This window comes from Haemaphysalis longicornis, unplaced genomic scaffold (assembly GCF_048455015.1).
Source record: "Haemaphysalis longicornis isolate Haplotype H1 unplaced genomic scaffold, Haemaphysalis longicornis Haplotype H1 scaffold_12, whole genome shotgun sequence".
Taxonomy (NCBI): domain Eukaryota; kingdom Metazoa; phylum Arthropoda; class Arachnida; order Ixodida; family Ixodidae; genus Haemaphysalis; species Haemaphysalis longicornis.
Window position 1 is genome coordinate 102190801 of NW_027526225.1, and position 25912 is coordinate 102216712.

At 49.3% G+C, this 25912-nt stretch overlaps 1 protein-coding gene across 2 annotated transcripts in view; it reads right to left on the reverse strand.

Annotated features, from left to right (window-relative positions):
• The window catches only part of Gp210 (nucleoporin 210), a 77234-nt gene that overhangs the window by 23059 nt on the left and 28263 nt on the right, over positions 1–25912 (reverse strand). For both annotated transcript variants that reach the window (XM_077693936.1, XM_077693937.1), the window contains exons 11-24: positions 25591–25683; positions 25356–25501; positions 24223–24334; positions 24071–24136; positions 23963–24009; positions 23824–23897; positions 18733–18802; positions 18475–18664; positions 16982–17091; positions 13454–13549; positions 8337–8559; positions 7116–7420; positions 1616–1858; positions 249–491 (exon numbers count right to left, since the gene is read on the reverse strand). In XM_077693936.1, coding sequence (XP_077550062.1) covers positions 249–491; positions 1616–1858; positions 7116–7420; positions 8337–8559; positions 13454–13549; positions 16982–17091; positions 18475–18664; positions 18733–18802; positions 23824–23897; positions 23963–24009; positions 24071–24136; positions 24223–24334; positions 25356–25501; positions 25591–25683 — 2018 coding nt within the window. The remainder of the gene's footprint in view (positions 1–248; positions 492–1615; positions 1859–7115; positions 7421–8336; positions 8560–13453; positions 13550–16981; positions 17092–18474; positions 18665–18732; positions 18803–23823; positions 23898–23962; positions 24010–24070; positions 24137–24222; positions 24335–25355; positions 25502–25590; positions 25684–25912) is intronic.

Genomic DNA, 25912 nt, shown 5'->3' on the forward strand with positions numbered 1-25912 from the left:
AAACTAAAACATCTTTCTAGTGCTCAATTTCTTGGACTGTGTGATTCATACGAATTTCGGATTACACGAATATTTTTCGCGGTCTTGCGAGATTTGTATCATTGAGATTCTACTGAATTATTAAGAATAACAATAATAACAATAACAACAACAGCAGCAAAAATAATAAAACGAGTACAGATTAACTGTTCCAGTCACTCATTTGTTTTGAATCAAGAACTCTTGGCAACACCGAAAGCTCGGCCCACCTCGAGGAGCAGCTCGGCGGCCGTGCGGTTGCCGAGCAGCAGGAGCAGTGCAAGGTGGCCAGGGCGCAGGGCGCGCACGTGGGCCACACACGAGCCGTCTGGTGAAGCGTCCCGTGTCAGGGGTGCGGCCAGGGACACCAAGCTGGGCTCCGAGGCCACCCAGCGCAGCGACTGGGTAGGCTCCTGTGCCGTGCAGAAGGCCGCCGGCCCCAGACCCCCCGTCGACTCTACGTGCACCACCGTCTGCATCGTGGCCCAAGGGGGGAGTACAGTGGGTTTCATGAAAAGACTGCTCGAGCGGACACGTGAGCACCAAAAATGTCTTTCACACTACTGGCGTCCCTCCCAGTGGCACGCCTGTGAATCCGACTCTGCTAGAGTAAACAAATGAGAAGCCAGAAAGGCGTCCTCATTTAATGTAAGGCCTTGGAGAGATGTCTTTATTGGTCCTCGCGTAGTCCTTACTCGTCCGCAAATACGTGGGGATGAATCCTTTACTTTCTTCCCCACTCCCCGAACAGCCTTCTGCACGTTATTTGGATCTGAACTGTACGCAGACGCTGCTAATGCTATAGTGAACCCCGATTGTACATCCCCCGGTTTTACGGCGACCCGCTTCTTACAATGGATCACCACGGTCCCAGCAAACTCAACAATGCATTAACAACCCCTCGGGTGCACGCAGCCCATTTCATATGACGGGCGCTGGCGGAGATAAACCGGCGTTTTAAGTGCAGAGCACTTTAGGGCCGCACCTTGTCGTCGTAGCTCGTTCGCTGGACCCAAGTAGAGCCGGTGTTCCGTCGTAGCTGCTGTCGTCGCAGCGTAACCCAGAGGCTTCGAAAGTCGAGCGGTTTCCATAGTCATACGCGTTCGAAACTCGTGCACCGCTGACGCTTCTCATACATCTAGCTCCCCGTTGTTTAGCGCAACGAAAACTGCAGGCGCATTTGAGGCAAAATATACGTAATTAACTGCCAGCGCTCGTATTCATTTAGTCAGGAATGTTCGCTGGGTTGGTTTTTACGATAGTAAGCGAAAAAAAGTGGCATTGCAGTGCCGGCACTTGCGGAAGGAAAAGCAAGCACAAAAAGAACAGAACTCCCGCTGGCGCAGTTTCAGGCAGGGGGCGCGCGAGCCCTGCCAAGGCGGGAAATTTGAATTGCATTCGGCGGTAGCAGTGAGCGGATAATGGCGCCACAGCCCATTATGATGAATCACTGCTCTGCACTTCCGACAGCTTTCTTCACATCGAGTGGAACAGCCTCATTTTTTTCCCCACCTTTTACACTCTTTGCCCTTCCCCACTAGGCCACCAATTGCTGAAACAGCGCACAACAGCGCACAGCGCTCACGGGGGCACCCACCTCAGAGCCCTGCACGATCTGGTGCAGGGCGCATCGCAGGCGCAGCTCTCCCACGGCCACCACGTGCACGGTAGCCTCGTCCCGGCCGCCAACTGCCGCCACTGCCCAGACGCGGCCGTGGCTGCCCGCGGGCCCTACGGCATGCACCAGGCCCCGGGGCGACACCGTGAAGCCTGCCGCCCGGCTCTCCTCCACGGGACCGAACTCGACCGTGGCTCCCGCGGGACCCCCCGTCCAGCTCAGCTGCAGCACACGCCAGCACCAAGTCAAGGGTTTGGCAGAAGCCCGTCTGGTCGGGAGACATGTCAAAGTAAAAACGGAGACACCGACCAAAAGAAACTTACAAGCTTAATTAAGAGGGGACACTGCTCTTAAAACAGCTTCCTTTATTTTTTTAATTAAACTATGAAACTTGTCAGTCTCGCTGCCTTTTTTCCGGCGATTTCAAATGTGGCATTTTTTGGGTAGTCCATTACTTATCAAGATAATTAGCCCTTTTAATTAGCCCCTGTTCCAATTCCTGTCACGTCCAGCTCGTGTCCCGCGCATCGTCATCGTTGTCCTCATCCCGTGCGTATAGGGTAATTAATTAGCCACTGCAGACGACGTTGGTGTTGCATAGGGCAACAGCGCCTGTTGGTTTCCACAACGCTATGGATCTAGAGCACGATTTATTTGCAACAGGAACCTCTGGGAAAATATCTGCAGGAAAATCGCACAGCAGTGTTGCAAATTCGATTGCCAGTTCAGAGTCAGCACAGGTTGAAACTGACTGAAATCTTTGATAGGCTGCAATTGAGCGATCGAAATTACTTCATTAGCTCCTAAAACATACCAAAACACTGTTATTTAAGAAAAAACGAGTACTGACATTGATTTAGAACATGCATTTAACACAAAAATTTTTCAAAGAAGAAAAAAAAAAAAACTAATAAAAAGGGGGAAAAAGAAAAAAAAGAAAAAGAGAATAAGAAATAGCAGGAGTGTGGGAGGGCTTGAACCGAGGCCATTACAATAGCAGCCAAAGGCTGTGTTCCAATTTGAGGACAGCTTGGTAGACAGCCTACGAAGCAGTCTAACTAGACGTCTAAAGGAATAAAATTGGAACGGCGCCGCGGTCGCAAACGCAACACCAGCGCAGACGACAGCGTCGTAGTAGACATGTTGAGTTGTGCAAGCCGCCAGTTTCGTAACCAATATTACTGTTGTTATTACAAACGTTACGCAATTTAAAAATTAAACAAAGTCATCTTTATCACTACTAAATGATACTAAACATTTCAATAAAAGAACAAGTGCTTTTGTTTCAACATTAATACGCAAAAAGGTGGCACTGGCGTCACTTATTCATTAAGACAGGAAAGTAGCCTGCATCGTTGCTGACCGATGCAGTCTCCTCCAAGCAGTCTTCGTTGACTGCTCCGTTTGAATGGGACGGGGCTTAACAAGGCGGACTGTCCGCGAAGACGGCAATTAAGCTGTCTAAACGGTAAATTGGAATGCATCCAAAGACTACCTCAGTGTTCCGAAGATCGAACGGTGGTACACAGGGAAACATGCTCGTTCATAACACAGCTTTCACACTTTCAGCCCCATCCTACCGTGCCCAAAAAGGATTTGAAGAAAACTACTACAGCACTCCGAAGTCTTACCCACCACATTTATCCTCAACGTTCTTCGTAAAAAGTTTGTTTCGGCAGTTTTCAGATGTAACTACCGTATTTATTCGAATATAAGGTGAGGTTTTTTTTTTTTCTGAAATTCGTAATCTCAGTCATACCCTGCCTTATATTCGAACATAATTTTGTGTGTGTGTGTGTGTGTGTGTGTGTGTGTGTGTGTGTGTGCGCGCGTGCGTGTGTGCGCGCGTGTGCGTGCGTCAGGGTGTCGAACCGGAACCGAACCGAAAACCGGAACTGAACCGGTATTTTTGCTGGAACTGAACCTGAACCCAAACCATTATTTTTTGAGCACGCTGAACCCGAACCGGAACTGAACCTAAAAAAGAAATAACGGTTACCGGTTCATGCCGAAATGGTTCGACCCTCCGTTGTTGATATTGCACAGCCAATGCAATTCAGGCCTTTTTTCTTTCACGTACCATCAACTTCGTACCCACTCGCGCACTTTCCCCTCCAGACAATTGAACACTATCACGCTCTATGTAACAACAGGGGAAATGAATGAGCACAAATGTAGCAGCAATGGTCGCTGCTCGAAGTGCGAGCGTAGTGCAAGCTGACCAAACGAAATTGCATTCCCGGCAGCTTGCAGGAGATATAAAATGACTTTGCCCTTCCCTATAGCTGCGACTTTGTTGGAGCAATCAGGCTGCAGGAGTGCTCCACTGCGCAACAGCGAAAGCCCACACCCGATGTGTGCAAACGTTTTGCATTTCATGATTTGTTTAAGAGGTCTGACACCTGCAAATTGTTAATACTTGACAAGTGTGACCGCAGGAGCTGCTCTGGCTAAGCCGCTTGCTGCTGACCACACGTGGCCTCGATCTCCCTTCCCCACGACCGTTTTTCTGAAGTAGATGGAAATCGAGAACGTCCGTGTATCGAGATTTTGATCCACGTTTAATATCACCAGCTGGTTAAAATAAGTCTGCCGGCCTGCAACATAAGCTGCGCCTCGGAGCAGAGATATTGCACGAGGCATCAAATTCCCCAGTTTTTTTAGAACAAATGTGTTTACACGGGAAACAACAAAAACGAACAGGCGAATCACATTGTTTTAAAATATTACACAAGAAGTAAGTAAAACCAAATAAGTAAAAAGGAGCACCAAAACGTGGATATTGCTCTATACTTTTCTTTGCCCTGGTGAGTGCCGTGGTCAGTTTTTGAGGACAGTACAGAGGACAAGTTCCGTTTTTTACAAATACAAATAACAACAGATATGTCAGGGAAAACTGTTAAGGTGCGCACTTAATCCCTTGGCAAGAAACTGCAGCCCTCGACCTTGTCTTGAAAGCAGAAACAGTAATAAAGCAGATGACACGTGCAGAAAGGCAGGCCGGTACCTCACACTGTCCCATTCGCCCAGCGATCATCTTTTCTCCTTGTTCTGCAGTTTTGTCTCTTTCAGATCTGCTTTTTTTTTTTCGAACGTGCCTTTGTACTGACTGCCCAACTCGCTACATTGCTTCTACTGCTACTCGTTCCGGAGGGGAGTACTGCTGCGGACAAAGTAACGAGTCTACCCAAAAAAGTGCCATCTCATGCTCCGTGCGTCAAATTTCCCTTTCATTTTGTAACAGCATAATCTGCTTTATTAGATTCCGCAATGTAGCACACGGAACGATGGCCAGGAGTCAGGCGGTGCGATGACATACTGATTGTAATGCACACATCCGGTATAGCTCAAAGCAATAATGCAGTGACTGAGCGTTAACTAAAGCTTACTTTTAACAAAAAGTGTGGCTAACACATAAGATAAGGTGACAGCTAACAAATTATTCAGGGTGACCAAATAATCTAATTCATTGGTAGTATTTATGTGCCTGTTGTAGGCTTTTTCTGTTCCGTTACAAATATAAAAAATGTGCCCTATTGGTATTAAGCGCTGGTATTTAACGCGCCAGTACGCAGGCCTAAATTTAAGGCTTCAAGGTTAGCGTGATGGGTGATCCCATAGCGACGATTGCAACTTCAACAAAAAAGGAAAGGGCAGAAAATATATCCCACCTTCATATCTCTTGGCGGTGGCTTTATGAATAGTCGCTAGGACAACATAAAGTCTGGACGAGAAAGTAGGTGGCAAGTCGTCGCCACTTGATGTGTTTTCTAATATCTCGTAATTGTTTAAAGTTTGCTTTGCGATTGCGCCACTGCCCTTGGGAAACAGCAGCATTTTGAATTTTTGTTAGTATTTTGATTTGACTGTGGTTTTTAACTACTAAATATTTTTTTCTAATTTCAGTGATAACTCAACTCAACAAACCGGTTCGCGAACCGGTTCAAGCTCCCAAACCGGTTCGCGAATCGGTTCGGTGCGTGATTTCGTCGAACCGGAACTGAATCCGTACGAAATGGTTTTGCGTGAACTAGAACCGTAACCGAACCGGTATTTTTTTCGGTTCGACACACTGATATACCGTAAAATTCCGAGCAAGCGCCCCCACCCGTGCAAGCGCCCCCCCACCACTTCAGTGCTAATTTCAAATTTCCGCGCCGTTCCGGGAAAGCGCCCCCCCCCCCCCCCCCTCCCTCCGCGCAGTTATCGCGCACCGCGTGCAGGCAACACTGGCTTGCCGGAGCCAGTCTAAGAATCCAATCCAATCCTGCTTCAACCGAACGCTACGCGCCATTTGTTACTTTGTTTTGGCGGTGGTAGGTCATGCATTCCTACACAGTTGCAAAGAAAATCGAGGTGATCCGATGGCGCCGAAAGCACGGGAAAAACGTGCACCAGACCTCTCGACAGTTCAAGCTCGACCGAAAGCGCATACGGGAGAATGGGTGAAGAATTTCGACAATCTCCTGCAGCAAAACTTCGGAAAAGCAAAACTTCGACAGAAGCTACGCAACGGCGTCCCAGTGTTCAGCGAGTACGTGAACGATGCGCTGTTCGAGTTCTTAGAGCTCGAAAGAAGCGCGGGACGCGCCGTTAGCAACCGGCTGCTGTCTGAAGAGGCTGTGAAAATAGCAAACAGCATGCAGTTAGGTAACTTTGTAGCTTCCAGCCACTACATAAGCAGGTTTGGAAGCAGCGGTTCGGCGTTGCAATGCGCCGCGCCATGAACGAGAGCCAGAGGACGCCCGAGGAATCTGCGGAAGCAGTAAGCACCTTCCGGACTTCCGCGAACTCCCTGCGATGGCGAAACGACGCGAAAAGGCAACTTTAAGAAGCCGTCGCGGCAGGAGGTCCTTGATTTTGTTGCCGAGGCGTGGGCTGCTGGCGCGCTGCTTCAAGGGGTGCGGCATTGCAAACGCACTCGATGGCTCCGAGGACGGCGACCTGCACGGCGGGCTGGCAGATGTCGGAGCCGTGGTGCCAGAAGACCGGGGCGGACTGGAAGACGAATGCGCCGAACTTTTTTTTTTGCTACAGACTCTGAGGAGTCTTTCGATGGTTTCGAAAGTGACGAACAGCAGTATGATCAAGCCGTGGCACCCGAAGACTGGGGCAACAGAGTGCTGTGAACTTTTTTTTTTTTTTTGCTGCTAAGTTTTGCAATGGTTTCCACAGTAACTAACAGTAACATCTTTTGCGTAATAAAGTTGATCTTCCTAATGAAAGTTTAAAACTACGCGCGATGCGTTTTTTTTTCGTAAAAACAATTGTCGCCGCCATCTTGAATTTCGGTGCCGTTCCGGGATAGCGCCCCCCCTCCACTTTGCCGGTAATTCCGACTTGCTGAGGGGGGGCGCTTGCTCGGAATTTTACGGTATATATATATATGGCAATATGACCACCTTATAATCGAATAAATATGGTAGTTGAAGTTGAACTCGCTGTTACAGACTAGGGCTTCCCCCCTTTCCCATCCCACCTGGTAGGTGGCCCCCACGGCCAGGGTCAGGTTGTGGGGCTCGAGCCGGAGCGGGGCGAACACGTCCACCGAGGCCACGGGGCTGGCCAGCTCGGGCAGGGCCTGGGCCGCAAAGCTCAGGCTGCCCATGCCCAGGGCAGTGCCCCGCACCCCGAAGCGGCCTGGCTGGGACTCCAGGGGCCGCAGGGCCAGGGGCCCCGCCACCTTGTGCACCAGGGCGAGCCCAGAGGGGGACAGGGGCGCCCCCCGGGCATCCTCCAGGCGCACCTCGGCCTCCAGCTCACTGCCCAGCTGCACCTGGGGGGCTGGGGGGACAGCGACAGCTCGCACGGCGCACACCCACGCAGGGAAGCCGACAAGAGTGGCCACGAGCGACGAGAGCGTCGACATGTTTACTTTGTAATCAAAGATGTTCAACTGACTCACCGTTAAAAAGCGGTTCTAGCATTTCCGTAACTTCTTAATAAAATGACCAATAATGTTGATTGATTTATTTTAGTGTAATGCACTGACGCAACGCAGGCGATGAGGCGTGCCATAGTGGAGGCCTCCAGATTAATTCTGACCCCCTGGGGATCTTTACTTACGTCGAAATCTCGAACACACGGGTGTTTTTGCTTTTCGCCTCCATCAGAAAAGCGGCCGCCGCGGCCGGGAATCGAACCCGCGTCCTCGTGCTCAGCACCGATAATGTAGAAATGGGCCACGACGGTCCACACTGTCCTCAACAAATACTATACCTTTGTTGCTGGAAAACTCAACATTCCTCCTTTTAACCCTCAGACCAAGCCAGGTACCAAATCCTGTGGTATATGCTCCTCGTTGTGCACCCTGTGCCAAAAACCCTCTTCCACTCTCCTTAACCTGCCTCACCCTAACCCCTTTTTCACCCTCTTCCATCCCCTTTCACACGTGATCCACTCTCCACAAAACCCCAACTCAGCTCATGGCTTCCGAGGCAGTTCTCCTTTTCATAGTTAATCTATGACCAGGAGAAATGCCTCAGGCCTGCTACTGTGATGATAGCAATGATGACGTGAATAAGGTGACACGCGGATGGAGAAATGTTTGCTTGGAGCCAGACGCACACACCATAATCTGGAGTAAAAAGGTGCATGGGGGAGCACAAGGGCTTGCTCCCTTACCGAACAACAGTGCATGCATTACAGAGGCCGATGCTACCCCCTCCCCCGTCCATTACTCCCCCCAGGAGACACGCACCCACGGTTAGCCGCAGGTGTCCCGGCCACACCAGCTCGACGTGCAGCCTGAGGGGCTCCGCACTCTCGGCCAGGCAGCGGTCGCGCAGCCGCACTTCTAGCCGGCCCCGGCGCTCGACGGCCCGCACGAGCACTTGGCGCCCGTTCAGTTCGATCCGTGCCACGGGAGAGCCGTCTCCGTCCAGGGCAAAGTGGCCCGACCCGTTCAGCACGCTCACGTTCACCTGGGCGGCAGCAGCGGCACACGCACCAATGTGGCCGCCCACATCAGAGGCAAGGGCAGGTTTTCCCCACGGAGCCACCAGACCAAGTCGAAGAAGTGCTAGGACTTATTGAAACCCAAACTGTGTGCTTGTGAAGTTACTAATGTCACACTGTTAACTGGAAAATGGTGCCCCTCTCACTGGCACACACCAGCCCTTAGAAACGGTGGCTCGGCAGGGCCAAGCTGTTTACCAAGGAACCACAAGAACAAATTTAATGGGGGACACTGGTCTTAAAACTTCTAATTTTCGAGTAAACTTTGTGAAACTTGTCAGCCTTGCTGTTTTTTCCCCCCGCTGATTTCAAATATGCCACTATTATTTTAGTCAGTCAATTAGTTCCCAAGACAATTGGAGATAATTAGTCATTTTTGGAGAAACAGTAGACAAAACAGTGTTGGTCATAAAACTGTAATCTTTGTTTTCCAACACTATGAACCCTGGTGAGTGCAATAAGAGAAGCGTTTTTTTGATGCACCGCTTGGAACTAATTTACAGCTCATTAAACTTTGGGGGCACCAGTGCAAGGCACTATTTTTAATGCCCATTTCAAACACCAAAGTTTAATGAGCTGTAAAATTAGTTCCGAGCAGTGCATCAAAAAAACACTTCTCTTATTGCACTCACCAGTGTTCACAGTATTTGAAAATATAAGGATTACAGTTTTATGAGCAACACTGTTTTGTCTACTGTTCCTCCAAAAATGACTAATTATCTCCAATTATCTTGGGAACTAATTGACTGACTAAAATAATAGTGGCATATTTGAAACCAGTGCGGAGAAAGCAGCAGGACTGGCAAGTTTCACAGTTTACTTAAAAATAGAAGTTGTTTAAAGAGCCATGTTCCCGTTTAACTGTACCCACTTTACAAAGCCTTCTAGCAGATGGCTGGCACTATTCGACAGTTGAGGGCTCATCAAGCCCACTGCGGTAGTGGGAGCCTCGAAATAAATTCCCACATTTCTTTGCAGTAGCCAGCCTTGTACCATGCATGCCTATTGTGTGGTCACACCAGTGAAAAATGCTCAGAGGACAAAAATAACATTTACCGCACTTATGCGTGAAAAATCAAAAACAGCACTGCAAGGAGGTCTTCCCTCACAGCAACAGGACAAGAAGAATCAACGGGTCGGACTCACCAGAACTGTGGCTGGATGCACCGTCAGCTTCCGACGTTACTAGTATGCAGAGCGCAAACCCTACTGTGATCAGTGCTGGAGCATCACAACCGATTCATCGGCCATTCCATCGGATCGTCTGGAACCTTCCAAGGGGGCGAAACGTTGTCCGGAGCAGTGGGCACCACTGAACACTGGGCCTGACTCCAGAGACCACATACAATTGAGTCGTCGGAGTATGAGCGCCAACGAGGAAACTGAATACGAGCGTTATCGGAGCACCTGTGTTCGAGCCACCACCAGAAGCGAGTCGAGCACGTAAGAGAAGAGTACCTTGCATGTGGTTCCACTGACGAACGGTGATTCGGAGCAATTTTTGTATCAGCAAATTATTAATTTTGCAGCAATTTGGAACACATAAATGCCAGTTTTGGAGCGAGCACCTTGGAGCAACTAAACATCAACTGCTATAGATGTGTCCAAAGCATCTCTCAACATTAAAAATTGACCAGTATCATCCAGTAACTGATGTGGAGATCACCTAACAGTGTCAGATCGGATGGAAGGTGCTTCAAGGTACTTTTACACATGCAATCACAAATGAACGGCACTGCTGAAGAATATTGGCCTTCTTGTCCTTGCTGGCGGAAGACATTTCCAAGGAGTCACTGAAAAGGCTTCCCAGTTGGCAGGCTCGAACATGCTTTAAAATAGCTTTCGCAATCAGTTCGCCCAACAGCCCCAGAAATGGCTAAATAGCCAATCAAAAAATTTTCCCACCAACCACAAGAACAAGTAGCCAATCTGGCTATTTAATGCCCAACCTGGCATCACTGGAATCAAGCAATGGGATTTTTTCTCATATTTCGAAACAGCCGCTAGATGTCACCACAAGTTGGATGCAATTAAATCCCCTTAGTATACTCCACCCAATAGCAAAAAAGCAGAAGAACATAATTTGAAAGGTATTAAGGTCCTTTCTGGTGCGGATAAAGGGCAACATGCAACACGATAATGATTATTGAAAGGCTTCGACAACCTGCATAGCGGAAAAACTCGTCTCTCGCGCCTCTTTTCAGGTTTATGAATTGCTGAGGCAAGCCGTCGTGTTTTACTTTTTTATATTATTAGAAACAGGCACTTGCTATCAGTCCTCGAGTGCATTTCCACCACAGATTTTTTATTACAGAGGCTGACCGTTTTTCACAGCCTGCTCCACTTGCGATGGTCCACTCAGCGAGCCCGGGAAGCGATGTGGGAGCTTGCAGCCAAGCGCATCCCACATACCGCGACACGGCACTCCCGCTGGCTCTCGGAGCAGAGAGGGCCGGCAATAAATGCCACCTAAAACTATTTATTATTTGTAACAGGAACCATTGGAAATTACAGCAAGCAGGAAAGTTCTTAACCGCGGTGCGCCAGCACTGAAATGAATTTATAGACGAAAACGCTATCAGCAGTACAGCGACGGCGCCAACCGAACTTGCTTCTCTGGCACACCAGAAGGCTGCGGCAGACGCGATGACGGGTGCTAGGGAATTCGAATTATCAAGCCGAATTAGTTATACATGTCTGGAGACCACTGTAAAGCGTTACTTGTAACAGGTAGCCCATGATTTGCGCGACACAAATTTTGGCGCGCTTGCTTGCGAACTGCATTTTACTAGCGAAAAATAGACATGGACAAAGAAGAAGTACACAAGACACTCGCTAGATCACTCACTTCTTCTTCGTCCGTGTCTATTTTTCGCTAGTAAAATGCAGTAAGATAACCAACTAGCCCAACTTTATGCCTTTATTGCTTGCGAAATAGAGGGTTTTTTTATCAGGATGGTGCAGGATACCTCATTTTGTGCGAACTGGCGCATTTGTTGCAGGAGTGGGAGCACTGACCTTGCACGTCAGTGACAAGGCAGATAGATGGGTCTGGAGAAGCAGACCAGTCCGTAAAACGTACAAGCAGTCGCGCTGCAAGCATTGTTGTCGCTCCAAAAGCGCCCTGTTCGACCACTACGCGTGCCCCACATGAATGAGCTTTAACGTCTGGCACCCGAGTGTGATTGGGGCTTTGTTCCCTGAGCATCCGGACCTGAGTATCAAGCCCAAAAGTCACACCACAGTTCTTTTAGAAACTACACTACTCTCATAGAAGGACCCTGAATGACATGGCCACTCGAGCCAAGGTGTGAGAAAAAACCCACTAGCGTCGAGTTTCATAGCTCATTGGACATCATCAGCCATGGGGCACCGTGCCACATCGAGGAAAAGACACTTTTTCCTCTAAGCTGAAAGCAAGGACCACGGCTTGTGCTCGTGCGATTAATCAACCTCCTGTGCATGATGTCTCCTTGAGCAGAAACACCCCTTCCAATTTCAAATCCCGAATCGCAGCACGGGTAATGAACTCCTTTGTCAAGAGCTTAGCAGCCATGCTTCATAACGACTGAAAGGAATTGCACTGTTGTTGAACGCAAGTGCAAACTGCTGGCAATAGAAGGGGTAGAGGATTTATAATATGCAGGGTGGGTGGATGAGTTGGCGAGTGTTCACGGTAAGCAACTTGTGCACCAACCGGCAAAGCCTACCCGGCCTTCACCAGATGCTCGTAACAAACGTTCTTCACAAATGCCAGGGTCCCTTTTTAGGTCCGTCACTGTTGCTTCTGCTCTCTATAAAATCAAACCTTTGTTTTACCAGACTGAAGCAACATGCCTGGCCATACAGTCCCTTGAGCCTCCGAAAGTGCATCTAGCTCTTTTCATTTAAACATTTTTGTGTTTTGCCCACACCATATGAACAGGGTTGTTCGATTTCGTGTATTAGATTTTTGAAAATCGGGAGCTAAAAATTGGGTGCTATTTTTCTAACTAATATTCGGGAAGAAATCGGGTGTTCTTGTGAAACCATTCAGACATTCATTTTTTTGGGGTTAAATTTATAGATGTGCTACGTTTATTTTAATTTAAAGGGTATCACGAGCTTTTTAACTCCGACTTGTTAGAATTGAAGTTTATTTCGCACTGGTAATCGGGGGAAGAACTTCAGGGTTCTCTTGAAAATGCTCTTCGAAATCTGGCATTTCTTTGGAAACAACTATAAATAGCATTGATAACTTCTAACAAATGAAACATTTCATTCACGAAAAGCTGGTCATCGACTGTCCCCTCATCCTTGTTCACATACATTATGGTGACCTGCTGGCGCAACTTTTCGGTCTTCATTTTGAGGCCTGTGCAGATCACTCCTTTGAAAAGGCCTATTCAGGGAGACATCAGGTTTAACCCAAATCTCCTGAAACATGTTCGGGGTGTAAGAATCGAATAAAATTGGGTTTTACCCGAAAACCAACAACTTTAATATGAACAGCCTGCTCTGAACCAGCAACCTGAAGTAACGAAGGCCTTTCCTGCAATGACATCGTGGCTTGTCTATTCTCCTCACTTCCAGTTAAAACAGTTCCTCTTGATGAGATGTGTGGGGTGTACGCGAGTGGGGAGGGGTGTGTGGGGGGGAAGAGAGCATACGAGGCAAAGCAAATGGTGGTGGTCAGAGGCCGTTTATTGTCAAATGGGGGCCCCCGTTAGTTATGCACCACCACCAGAGTTAATTGACGAGACACGCAGCGCAGCTGGACAGCTACAACTCCTGTGGGGGAGGGGGGTGGGGGGGATGCCAGGATGAGAGGCCCCGCTGCACAGCACACAAGACGGTGGCAGCAACGCCAGCGGTACTCACCTGGTGCGACGGGTGGCCCAGAACACGAACGCTGCTGGTCGACAGGCGAGCCGCCTCCACCAGCTCCAGCTGCAGGGAGCCGCTCACGGCCTCCGTCTGCACAGCAAGATTGGTGCATTCCGATTGGTGCGATAAATGGCTCACGCGACTTAAACATGACGAAATGTAAATACATGCAAATTTTGCGTCGTGCTAGTACTGCTAACCCGTGCACGTATACTCTTCCTGGCGCTTCTTTATCGCACGTCGATTCATACAAATACCTCGGTCTGCATATCACAAATAACCTGTCTTGGCAAGTGCATGTTGACTATATAACTAACAATTCAAATCGCACGCTCGGATATTTACGTCGTAATTTTTCATCTGCACCTTCATCGCTGAAACCAACTCATTACAAAATGCTAGTACGTTCGAAATTAGAATACGCATGTGCCATCTGGAATCCTTCAAAACACTCTCGTCCTCGCCCTCGATTCGACTCAAAATCGCGCAGCTCGTTTTGTATTTAACTACTCTCGCCATTCTAGCGTAACTTAAATGAAGAAGTCACTAAACTCACTTGACCTGTCATTGCACTGTAAGTGTTCATGGCTTTCACTCTTTCACAAAATCTTTCACCACAACCTCAATTTAAAAGAACAGCTTTTCACAAACCCCTCCTATATTTCGTCCCATTTGGATCTCGGTTTAAAAGTTCGTGTGCCATCTAGTTGAACTAATCTTTATCGCGACTCTTTCAGTTCCCAAACAAGCAGAGACTGGAACCACCTTCCCGCCGCCATCGCGGACGTAAATAACTTCAAGGTCGTCGCCCATCAAGAAGTGCTTTAAATGTATTGTTTGCACATTTTTAATTCTTGTTAAACCCCACTTCATTCTGTAATGCCCCCGGGCCCCGAAAGTAGATAAATGAAATGAAATGAAGTGAAATTAAAGAGTGGCCACTTTTGCGCCCCCCCCCCCCCCCCCCCCTTCCAGTTCAGTGCCTGCTTGCCTTGTCAAAGATTACAAGCGGTTCATTTTGTGGCACCCCTGACACCCCTGGCTTTGAAACATGGATGAGCACCACACACACTTAGAAGAGCTTCTGAAAAGTCCTGCCTTGACCTCAATTGGCTCTTGTCTTCTTCTCTAGCCAACTATGTGCCCCACCCTTTCACTTTCTGAGACGCATGGCCTCCGTTCTGCTGGACCACTTGAGCCGCTTGCAGTCCATGGTCACCTTGCATTTGTAAAGCTACCGCAGCTTGGTAAAAGGCCTCCACTAGCGCAGGGATTCTAGTGCCCACCACTCTGGTTCTATGCTGTGTGCTTACTATCACCATCATCATCAGCCTATCTATGCCCACTGCAGGGCAAAGGCCTCTCCCATGAATCTCCAATTACCCCGGTACTGTGCCAACTGTGGCCAACTTATCCCCGCAAACTTCTTGATCTCATCTGCCCACCTAACTTTCTGCCGCCCCCTGCAGCGTTTGCCTTCTCTAGGGATCCACTCTGTTGCCCTTAAAGGGACACTGAAGTGATATGTAAACATTGCGGGATTTCTAGCGCAAATTGTAGTCCGGAGTCCCCAGGCCATGTTTCGACCACTCTGGGCGCGTTTACGCGATTTTATTTAGTAGAAAAATTAATTCGAAAATGCTGTCCTCCTCTCTTTACGCTCGCCCATTTTCTGTGGCGTTTTCGTGTGATGTCGGGAGGAGCCGAGCTCGCAATTGGCTGCGCTACTGCACGGCTCCCGGGCCTTCAGACAGAGTCAGTCGGCCCAGCGTTTCGTCCGCCGGCCGCCGACGGGTCGTCGCAATTCGTTCGCTCAGTTGAAACGAATCCAGGACACGTTTGTGAATGGAAGAATGCGCCTTTCTTTACTTGGTTAGTTTGTACACTGCATCTAGCTCCAAGTCAAGGTCGCTTCACACAAGCGCTGCACAAGCGCACAAGCGACGCTTCGCTCACTGGTACGCCAGTAGGAAAATATAAGGCCTCTTGAAGGCGGGAGAAGAGTCAGCGAAGTCAATATAGGTACTAAGGAAATAAAATCAACTGATATTTTTACCGTATAGCGTAAAACTAGGGTGCGGGAAGCACTTTTTTGCGCTGGGCGAACAAGCGCAGCGGCCAGCAGCACGACTACGCATCTGCGAACGCTTTTCCGTCTAAGAAATGCAATTGCTAGACGTGAGATATTGGGGAAACTTGGGGGATGCTTACTGCACGAGCGGAAAGCAACAAATAGTCACCTAAGCTGCTTGGAATACTAAAACTAAATAAAAGTGTAAATTGGTTATACTTTATATACCTCATATATATTTCCAAGGTCAGCCGCGGTCGCCTGTGGCCGAGTGGTTTGGAGCGCTAGGTATCACAATGCAAGTGTTTTGCAAGTCACAAGGTCGAATCCCCGCGGGTATTTGCTTTTTTTTTTATAAGTTAACTTTTTCGTTTTCCGCCGATGTTTTCTATACTGAGTTCACGTTTTTTTGGGACGCAACGTTCATTGCTTCACGAACTAGTTCACAGAACGCGCGCAGGCTGGCACTGGCGCGCTAGCGAGTTCTCGTTGGTGTGCTGTTGCCATAAACGCCGACTGCTTGCGGGCAGTGGGCACAGGCCAGAATCAACAGACCCTTGGCCTGGTGCGAACACACTTTTACGATACAGGCATGAGTCAGGCAAGCTCCAAATATGGGGGAAAAGCGCATGGCATTTGAGCGTCTGCGGGGACGCGGAGGGCGTTCATGCACTGCGTAGGCCTCGGCTAGTGAATGCTACGATTCCAAGCCGTTCTGGGAGGCTTATCTTATGCATTTTACAGCCGACAACATGGCAGAAGCGCGGTACGATGATTACTGAGATATTGAGAATGCCCATCCAACAATGCCATCGGTTTGTTTCACAAAACCAAAACAGAAACCGAAACTCGTTTGATTGCTAACCTTGGGTATCGTCCAATCACGGTGCCCCCTCCTCCTAACGTCACAGCCTTAGTTGGTGCGGCCGCCGCAAACCGCGCATGGTAGTTTTTCTTCTTTCGCGCTTTGTAAAATAATTACCGATTTGTCAACCGGATAAAAGATGAAAAGTGTGCTAATTTGAGCCAGTCTACGCAGTGCAAGCAAAAACGGGAGCTTGACAAATTCACTTCAGTGTCCCTTTAATGACCAATGGTTATCTTGCCTTCGCATTGCATGCCCTGCCCACGTCCATTTCTTCTTCCTAATTCTGCTAATATGTCCCTAACACGCGTTTGTTCCCTGACCCGCTCCACTCTCTTGTCCCTTGAGGTTACGCCCATCATCTTCCGCTCCACTGCTCGCTGAGTCGTTCTCAATTTAAGTTGGACCCTCTTAGTGAGCCTCCAAGTTTCTGCTCCGTAGGTGAGTACCGGTAAGACGCAGCTGTCATACACTTTCTTCTTCAGGGACAATGACAGTGCTTAGTAAGCATATCAGGAAAATTCGCCCTCCTGCTCTGGCCAGGGCAATGCACTGCGCAGCCCAAACGCACTGTGTGCCTTCTCACCTTGAGTTGGGACAAGGATGTCTGCCGCAGCACCTGGGGGCTGAAGCCACGCACCGTGGCCGTCACAGTGAGCATGCCCGTCTTTCCCTGCGGCTGCACCACCTGGAAGTCTGCGTACATACCCATTCCCCCTCTCAGGGTACCCACTGCTGCAGCACAGCCCACAAATGCAGCACAACGTGCAGGTGGTCAAATGCTAGCACTGCTGTGAAGAGCATTTGCCCACCAACAGACTAAAAAGCCACCCCACAGCACGTTCTGAATGCTCGGAACACAAAAGCTGAGGCCAAGGAGTGGCTTGACCTCCTGTCCACTTCTGCTTTAGTTGCGTCTTCTGCATTCCATGTATTTAAATACCGTACAAGTCGGAATATAGGTCGAGATCCTTGTATTAACCGGAAAGTCACCCCTCGAACTATGTACAGGTCATTGGCATAATGTTAGTTGTTCATCTGGCAACCAGGCAGCCCATCAGGCCCTCCCAAATTGCAAAGGCGCCATCACCACCGACATCAATCGAACTCGTCACCACTTTTTTGGTTGCTCCTCTCGCTGTCAGTGAGCGTTCAAACACTCAGCGCCAGTTCACTTCAGCATTTAAAAGAAACACTATATAGTATGCCAAGTCAACGGCAGCATGCCCGATTAGCACCAGTTTGGTGTCGCCAAAAAGAGTGCACACTACTGGCGTAGTGAAAGGGGCAGCTCTCAGTATGCAATGCTCGGAAGACCTCATTCTGTGGGCCCTGCGCTGTGCACCTGGAACTGATGGACAAGGTGGCCACTTTTGTCGGCGAGAATTGTGCGACGTATCTACAAATAATGGCCAGTGGCAACACCAACTGGCTTTCATGACGGTCTGCACGGTGTTGCATGCTTGGCACTCGCTTACTGATGACATGGTCTTGTGAGTGTTTTAAGAAGTGCTCCATAAGCAATTTCCTGGACTGCACCGAGGACACCTTGCGGTGTGAGAGACAGTTGTCCTACAAGATTTCCGACAGTTCTAATGTGTAACCTTAGACAAAACAAGTGCTTTTGGCCTCAATAAAACGATAATGTCCCTATTTTTTTCCTTCCAATTTGTGGGCAGCAAGGTCGACAAATAATCCAGCTCGACCTACATTCTGACTTATACGGTACACCTTTCCAAAATACCCCCCAATCCACTCTATGAAACTGAAGAATGCCCTCTGCTGCACGCCAGCCGTTCCAGGGTAGTCTTGGCAGAAAAGCTCCTGAGCACACACCTAACAACAAAGAGCCAAGTTCTGTCCTTATTTCAAAGCACCTTGCCACAAGTCTGGTGCCCGTCACTAAAGACATTACACCCTACGCCAATGGAACGTGTCACAAACACAAGGCTTACACCTGACCACATTGATAACTACACATACACGACTCCAGGGAATTGTACAGATACGCAAAAAGTAAAAAGAGTCCTCTCCGCAAAACTGAGGTGCTTCCACGAAACTCAGGTGCTCGGCACTCACCGCGGGTGACCTTGCGGTAACCGGCCGAGCCGTCCACGTGGCTGGTGACGTCGCGGTGGCTGGCCAGCTGGGCCACGGTGTAGTCCGAGAGCTCCCACAGGATGTCCAGCGAGGAGACGTTGGCCAGGCGCTGGCCGCCGGCCTCACGCACCGTCAAGTCCAGCTCGACGGGCTCCCCACTGCAGGGCACCTGGGCAGGGGGCAGAGAGCAGGCACCCTCAGTCCCTCCGTCCACGGGTGACGACGAGGCACACCCACCTTGTTCTCGGGACACGAGGCCGACGAACCGAGACGCAACTCGACAGCTGCGGGCACGGCACAGACAAACCTGCAGGGAGGAAGGCTGCTTTAAAGGGACCCTCGCCCAGGCGGCAATATCCTTCAGTAAGGTAAGGAATTGGGTTAGTTCGCTTTGCAAGTTCGTAAACTGCGCTTGGGGTTACTAAGGACACACTTTTCTCAGGAAAAACAAACGAACGACGTGGACAGCACAAGCATGGACAGTGACGTGGACAGCGCTCTTGCTGTCCACGTTTGTGCTCTCCACGTCGTTTGTTTGTTTTTCCTGAGAAAAGTGTGTCCTTAGTAACCCCAAGCGCAGTTTACGAACAGGCAATATCCCCTCGCCTCCCCCCCCCCCCCCCCCCACCCGGAGGCACCCCTGTGGTTGGAAGGAAGGATAATACAGTGAATGAACGGCAGGGAGGCTAACCAGGTTACAGTCCGGTTGGCTACCCTCGCATGGAAAGTGGGGAAGGAGGGATTTAAAGAGAAAGAAAGGGCATTGAAAAGACGGGGAATAGAGCCTGAGGAGCAAGAAGAGAAAAATTAAAGGTAACTAAAAAAACAAAACCATGGGCGATAATAAAGCCTGAACTGAACAGGCAAGCAAACCAAATGACAAATCAAAAATGGTACACGGTGTCTCTAGAATCGTTCAGACAAGCCCGTGTTCTTTAAAAACGAAGTACAGTTAAACCTGGATATAACGAAGTTGACGAAAATTCGCAATTTTTCGTTACATCCGGGTTTTCGTTACATGCAGGTTTCGAGTTCAGGCTTGCGCGAATGAAGCAGAAACAAAACCAGACTGCTAGACATCAATGACGGTGAACACCCCATTCAATGATTTATTTCACGGTGAAAAACTGCGTGATTTGCACCTGCTCAGCTTTCCCACAACCTTAATCACTACATGGAACTGCAAAGGAGCGAGGTCACTTCCCACCGTATGCGCAAACGTAGCTCAAGTATCCCTTTTGCCTATTGACACTTTTTGGTGCAGTAAAACGATTCAAGAACCAAACGTATGCTCAAAGGGTGCGTTTGAGAGGTTGTTAGCTGGGATACTTTACCGGGCGGCGGCGTTCTTCTTACTCGCCGGCGGAGACGGCATTTAAAATTTCGAGTTTGTCTTGTTTTTTTTTTTTCTTTGTTTTGTTTTCTGGCAGCAGAACCGACACTACAGGTAGAAGCGGTGACGCGCAACTACACACCGTCAGGCGGGCCTAGCACCTAACCGATACCACACTCACACGTCGAAATGCACAGTCGTTTGCGGTGAGGGCGAAATTCGCTAAGTTAGTGCATATCTCTAGCCTATTCTTCAGAAAAGATGGGAAAAAAGAATGACTCACAAACGTAGAAAATTCGTTACATCAAGGTTAACCATCGCAACGCCTTCGTTACATGCAGGTCGCGAACACATGGACTTCGATGAGGCTGGCAATGGGGAATCGAAAAACTTCGTTAAATCCAGGAATTCGTTACTTAGAGGTTCGTTACATTCAGGTTTAAGTGTAATGCTTTTGTGGCCCTTTGGGACTACGATGGGCAACGCCTGTGACACAAAACAGTCTGCGCGGTTAATGGCTGGTTGTCGAGTTTCCGGAGTGCGGTTGGTAGGTATTCTTCTGCAAAGCGCACATCTTACAACACAACCTCGTATCGGCGCTTTCCTTGGTGGCCACATAGTGGCTTTTCAGGCAGATGCTAATTGTTGCCTTTTGCAGGTCTTCAGCAGAAAGCTTGCCCACTTTCGTAAGAGGCTGGGTGACAGCACCGTAGTGGTGCCTGATTGCAGTCCAAAGAAATCTTCCATCGCTGCTCGTTGAAATAGCTTTGCAACACCAGACATCGTCATTCTCCGGCACACTCGCCATGACTCACGTGTAACTGCAACCACGTTTAAGGGGGCAAACCGTTTTCTGAAAAATGACATTTTTGGCATCCACGGCCATTTTGCTATCAGTCTGCAAATTTTCTAGTCAAAAGGCACTATATATCATTGTAAAAAGCATCTCAAAGTGCACTCTACACCTCAATTTGTGCAGAATTCGATGGTAAAATGGCACTTTTCTTGCAACGTGAAGATTGCATTTCGCCGACGGACATCTCGGCACCCAGAGAAGGCACGACTAATTTTTTTTCTTCTTCCGATACCTGAGTGTGTGGAGAATACAGTGTTAGAAACAACTTTTCAAGTGGAGGCGTCGGAAAATTATTATTGTGTTGAATTGACACCACCTGTGGGCCATTTCCAGCAGAGCGCGGGAGGAGTGAAGTTTAATGTGTTGTAAAACGACCAAAATAGCTAAATCAAGAAAGTTCTTCAAACGTTGCAGTCTTTAGTCATTTGTCTGCCTAGCCACATGGTAATTGCCATTCTGTATATAGTGAATTGTGACTGAAAATAATGGCAATGAATAATTAATTATCTCAAAAAATAATCAGCTTGCAAGAAATCTTACTGCAGATTTGAAAACAGCACAATAAACTCAATGCTGTGCAGTTTCATTAAAATTGGTTGGTAACAAAAAGATAGCTCTAAGACCAGCCTGCCCCATTAGCAGCAAAGTTTAAGCTCGTCAACTGGGACAAATTAACTCCTGATGATTGTCTCTACATGCAAAGCATTCTTTTGCTCTGGAGAATTGCTATTACACGACAAGAGCCCACAGATAACAGTCCTTGTAGCCTTACAGGAAAGAGATCCTGTGGTGTGAGTGTGCTTCATATTAAAGGTAACATTTGCTTCACGGCCATGCAGCCCCTCGTAGTACCACGGTGCCCCGTTTACAGCCAAGATGCGTAGAGGGCTTGAAACCCAGAAAGCCCGGCCGCTGCGTCCGGGAGTCAAAGCATGTCTTGCATGCAATGTATAGAGTGGTTTAAAAGCATGCACTAAGAGCCAGGCCACAAATGGGATCAAACTGTTCAGGGGTGCAAAAAGGCCAGGAACTGGGCCCGGTTGGTATACATTCATGTGATGGACCAGTGCTAATTTGACAGGACAAGGTAAGACAGCACGAGCATTGACCAGCGACGAAGTTTATTAAAGAGAGGAAAAAACGTGTCCAGGGATGCTGCAAGCATTGGCCAACCTTGCTGTGGCGTGAGGAAGAATACTGTAAGGTTCCGAAGGAATGCCCTCCCCCAAAACATTGCCTATCGCTGTTTAGGGGTGAAATATTCAATTTACTACATGACCCCAAAGACCGTCCACCCCCTAAAATCACACTAGCTTCAACACCTTCGAAAGTAAGGGGAGCGCTCTCTGCGAAAAGGTCCCGCGGCCACAAACACTGCTGATGTCTTGACTCTAAACAAAAGAGACACAACCTGTCCGGCTGTTTTACTTGATATCTCCATGCTTTTGGTTGGCTGTGGCCATTAATTTTTTGGCACATGACCCAAAAGTTCGCCCATCTTGTATTTTTCCCTTGATACCTCTAATTTGGGTCAGCAATCTTTCGGAACTTTCACACTTCCCATGCAAAAGACAAACGCAAATCCTCGATGGGACACCTTGTCATTTGTTTTTGTTCACATTTATGAGTCTTCAAGTTCATCCCAACACTACCGTAAAATCCCGAGCAAGCGCCCCCCCTGTGTTAACAGATAATTTGAGGAATTTTTGAGGGGGGCCCTTGCTCGGTCGTCGACCGAAATTCAAAATGGCGGCGTATTATCCCGAGCTAGCGTGCCCCCCCCCTCCCCCAATACCTATCCGGCTGGCTCACGTTTCGGCCAGCTTCGGCTTCGGCCGTGTGCTGGCTACGCATGGGGAAGGGATACTGCACGTGACATACGTAAGCCCAAACAGTTTATTTTTACAAAAAATTGCATCATTCTATAAATTAACATGCAAATATTTAGCAAAAAAAGAAAAGAAAATACTAAACAACTAGGTAAGAGGTTTTGTGAAAATAGGTGAAGCGCCGGACAAGGTTAAAAAAAGGTAGGGGGCGCTTGCTCGGGATTTGGCGCAAATTTCAAATCACTCGAGAATGGAGGGGGGGCGCTTGTCCGAGTAGGGGCGCTTGCTCGGGATTTTACGGTACTATATTTTTTGGGTCCCCAGTCTTTCATAAGAGTGAAGGAAGCGAAATCTTTAAAGGGGCCATCAGACAAAATACAAGTTTGTTTTATTTAAAAGATTTCGTGTATTATAGTGCCACCAGCGCTTATCCGGCGGCAAACGATGCTGTATTCACTGAGAAAGTAATAAATTTAGGCTAAAATTTTGATTCTCCCGCCAAATCGTGTTTTCGTAATGTCGGCAATGAATTCATGAGTGCGCGTATTTAAGCAAGCTTTCACTGCGTCATTCGGCTCTGCAGACTTGCTTGCCGCCGGTCCTCCCAGATGGTGCTACCATACTCAGCCGCGCAGACTGTTGTCCGCCGTTGCTTTGCTCTTGACCGTATTTGCACCTGGCTTGTTTTTGTTATGGTAGAAAGTAATCCTTTCGTGAAACATGGGGTATGCTCGACAAACAGGCTCACGTATGACAACATCGCTTACGTCAATCAGCCAGTGTTGTGTTGGACAACTCCAAAGCGGCGGACAGCTGTGCAACTAAATCAAGCATAGTGTGCCCGGTACCAACATCAGTGCACATTGGTACTTCCACGTTTATGTGTATTTTCGTAGCTTTAATTGCTTACCCCACAATTTTTACTGCTGTAAAATGAATACGCATTGCATTTTAGCGCAAATAGCTCGTTCAGAAAGCTTATAAGCCGTGCCTAATTTGCGTATGCTTTTCCTGGCCTCAGCCAATGGCACAGCTGGGCATATGATAACTTCTGTTGCAGGAAATGAGCTAGTGGGTCACATGGCCATTCCCTTTTTTGCTTATAGCTTATTTGAGCGAAGTGTGTGTTAAAGTGATGTCAGTATGATTCTAACGAGGCAATCTTTCGAAGGAATCAAACTTGTGTTTTGTCTGCATGGCCCCTTTAAAGATACATCGGCCGCATCAGGTTGCGATTTCCTGCTGAGTTAAGAAAGAAGGCATAAAACAGCCACAAAACTGACTCGAGCAGACAAGGGGGGTACCCTCACCGGACAGACACCTCACTCCTGGCCGGGTTGGGGAGGCTGGCCGAGGCGTTGTTGCCCACGAAAAGGTCCAGGACCTGCAGAGCAGAGGGACTCGTTCCTCCCCAATGCCCTTCCTTGCCGGCTACCACCGCCCACTCACCGTCTCTCCGGTCCCCTTGCAGAGCACCCGGAACACGTGCAGGTCCCCTGCGTGACACAACTCCGGTCAGGCGACCGATACGCCCCACCCCCGAAAGCGTGCACTCACGGTTCCTGCGGAACGGATCGATGATGCGCATGATGCTGACCAGGTCGGCATCCGAGGATGACGACACTGCGGAACAGAAGAGGGTGCAGTTAACGCTGCCCACCCAGGTTACTTTGGGGGGCGCCTTAGGAACGGGGAAGGGGTGCACTCACGGCGCACGACGTGCCCCGCAAGCAGCATGGGCCAGGGTCGCGGACCGCCCTCGAAAGCCAGCTCCAGGAGCGACCCGTACGCCACTGCCACACTCTTGGTCGGGTGCACCGCCTGCCGAGGAAGCCCCACAGCCCCATGTCATTTGCCTGTCCCGAGCAGTTTGACTGAGTGTGGGGTTTAACGCGGCGATGAGGCACGCCGTAGTGGAGGGCTCCGGATTAATTTCGGGCACCTGGGGGTCTTTAACGTGCGCCGAAATCTCGTACACATGGGCGTTTTAGCTTTTCCCCTCCATCAGAAAAGCGGCCGCCGCCACCGTGAATCGAACCCGCGACCTCATGCTCAGCAGCACAACGCCTTAGCCACCGAGCCATTGTAGCGGGTCCTGAGCAGTTTTCGGGGCAGCCCGAAAGTTCTACAGGCAAAAAAGACACAGAGCTGCTCCATAACGGCTCTGAGCACCTTCATGTGCAGTGCAGAACCAGGTGACCCTACGGGCTACACCTGCACTGGCTGGCACACTGCTACCAAGGAGAGCGGTCTTGCACTGGTGCCAACCCAAAATGATGCACATGTGCGCTTTTAACCGCATCAATCAGAGCCCATAACAGTTTACAATTATTCTGAAAAAGTGTGTTGGTGCAGGCTTGTTGGTACATAACTGAATATGGAAAAACAGCGCTAAAACGCTGTTTTAGCGTTTTATTCGTTAGTGTTTTAGCGTTTTATTATTTTTATACAATTATTCTATACAATTGAGCAGCACCACAACCTGTAGGCTCGACTGCGACCACCCCCTTCACTGTGTGGCACAAATAGCGTGACAGAGTTTACAAGTGGGACCAATTCTGCGCGATAAATGCATCGTTCAACTGTGTAACTGAGCCACAACCGCCTCAGGGCAATCAATGATATGCGGCTACACACTCAGCATAGCCTCGTGCGATGCCAGCATCAACCGCATGACGACATTGAACACAAGAAACAGACAGGCAGACCGAAATTTCAGCGCTTACTTGGCCCAAGCAAGACTGCAAGACATGGGGCATCCGTGGCCGAGTGCCTCAGCCCAGCACACCAGGTGAAAAAGAAGAAAAGAAATAAGAGTGGGAGACGGGAGCCGACCACTCACCCGGAGCGGCTTGTAGCAGCCCAGCAGCACCTGAGCCTGCAGCTTGCCGTGGCTCACTTGTAAGCGCGTGTGGCCGGGCGACAGGCACCGCAGCCGCACGCTGGTGCAGCCCCGGTCCACCGGTGGGCCCCCGCCGCCCTCGGGCTCTGACCACCCCACCCACCCCAAGCCAGGTTTTAGACAGTGCACAGGCAGCCTCGAAAGAGGGGAAGGAGGAGGAGGAGGAGCAGCCTGCCTGGGATGTGCTTGAGGATGCGCCCGTCCACCAGCTTCACCCCCAGGGACACCTGGCTGCAGTCCTCGAACGGCTTCAGCTGCTGGTCCTCCGCTGCAGAGGGCACACACGTCACACGAGCTGCACACAACACTCGCCCGGCACGAACGGCTCAGCCCTCACGCGACAACCACGATGGCAGTGGTGTGGCACTGGTGCTGCATGGCTGCAGTTCACAACACGTGCATTGCGGCAGGTGATAGCTTATGGTTTAATCATCAAGTGGGCGTTATTAATGGGGCCCTTGATGCTGGCTGCAAAGCACATTTTTGAATATACAGTG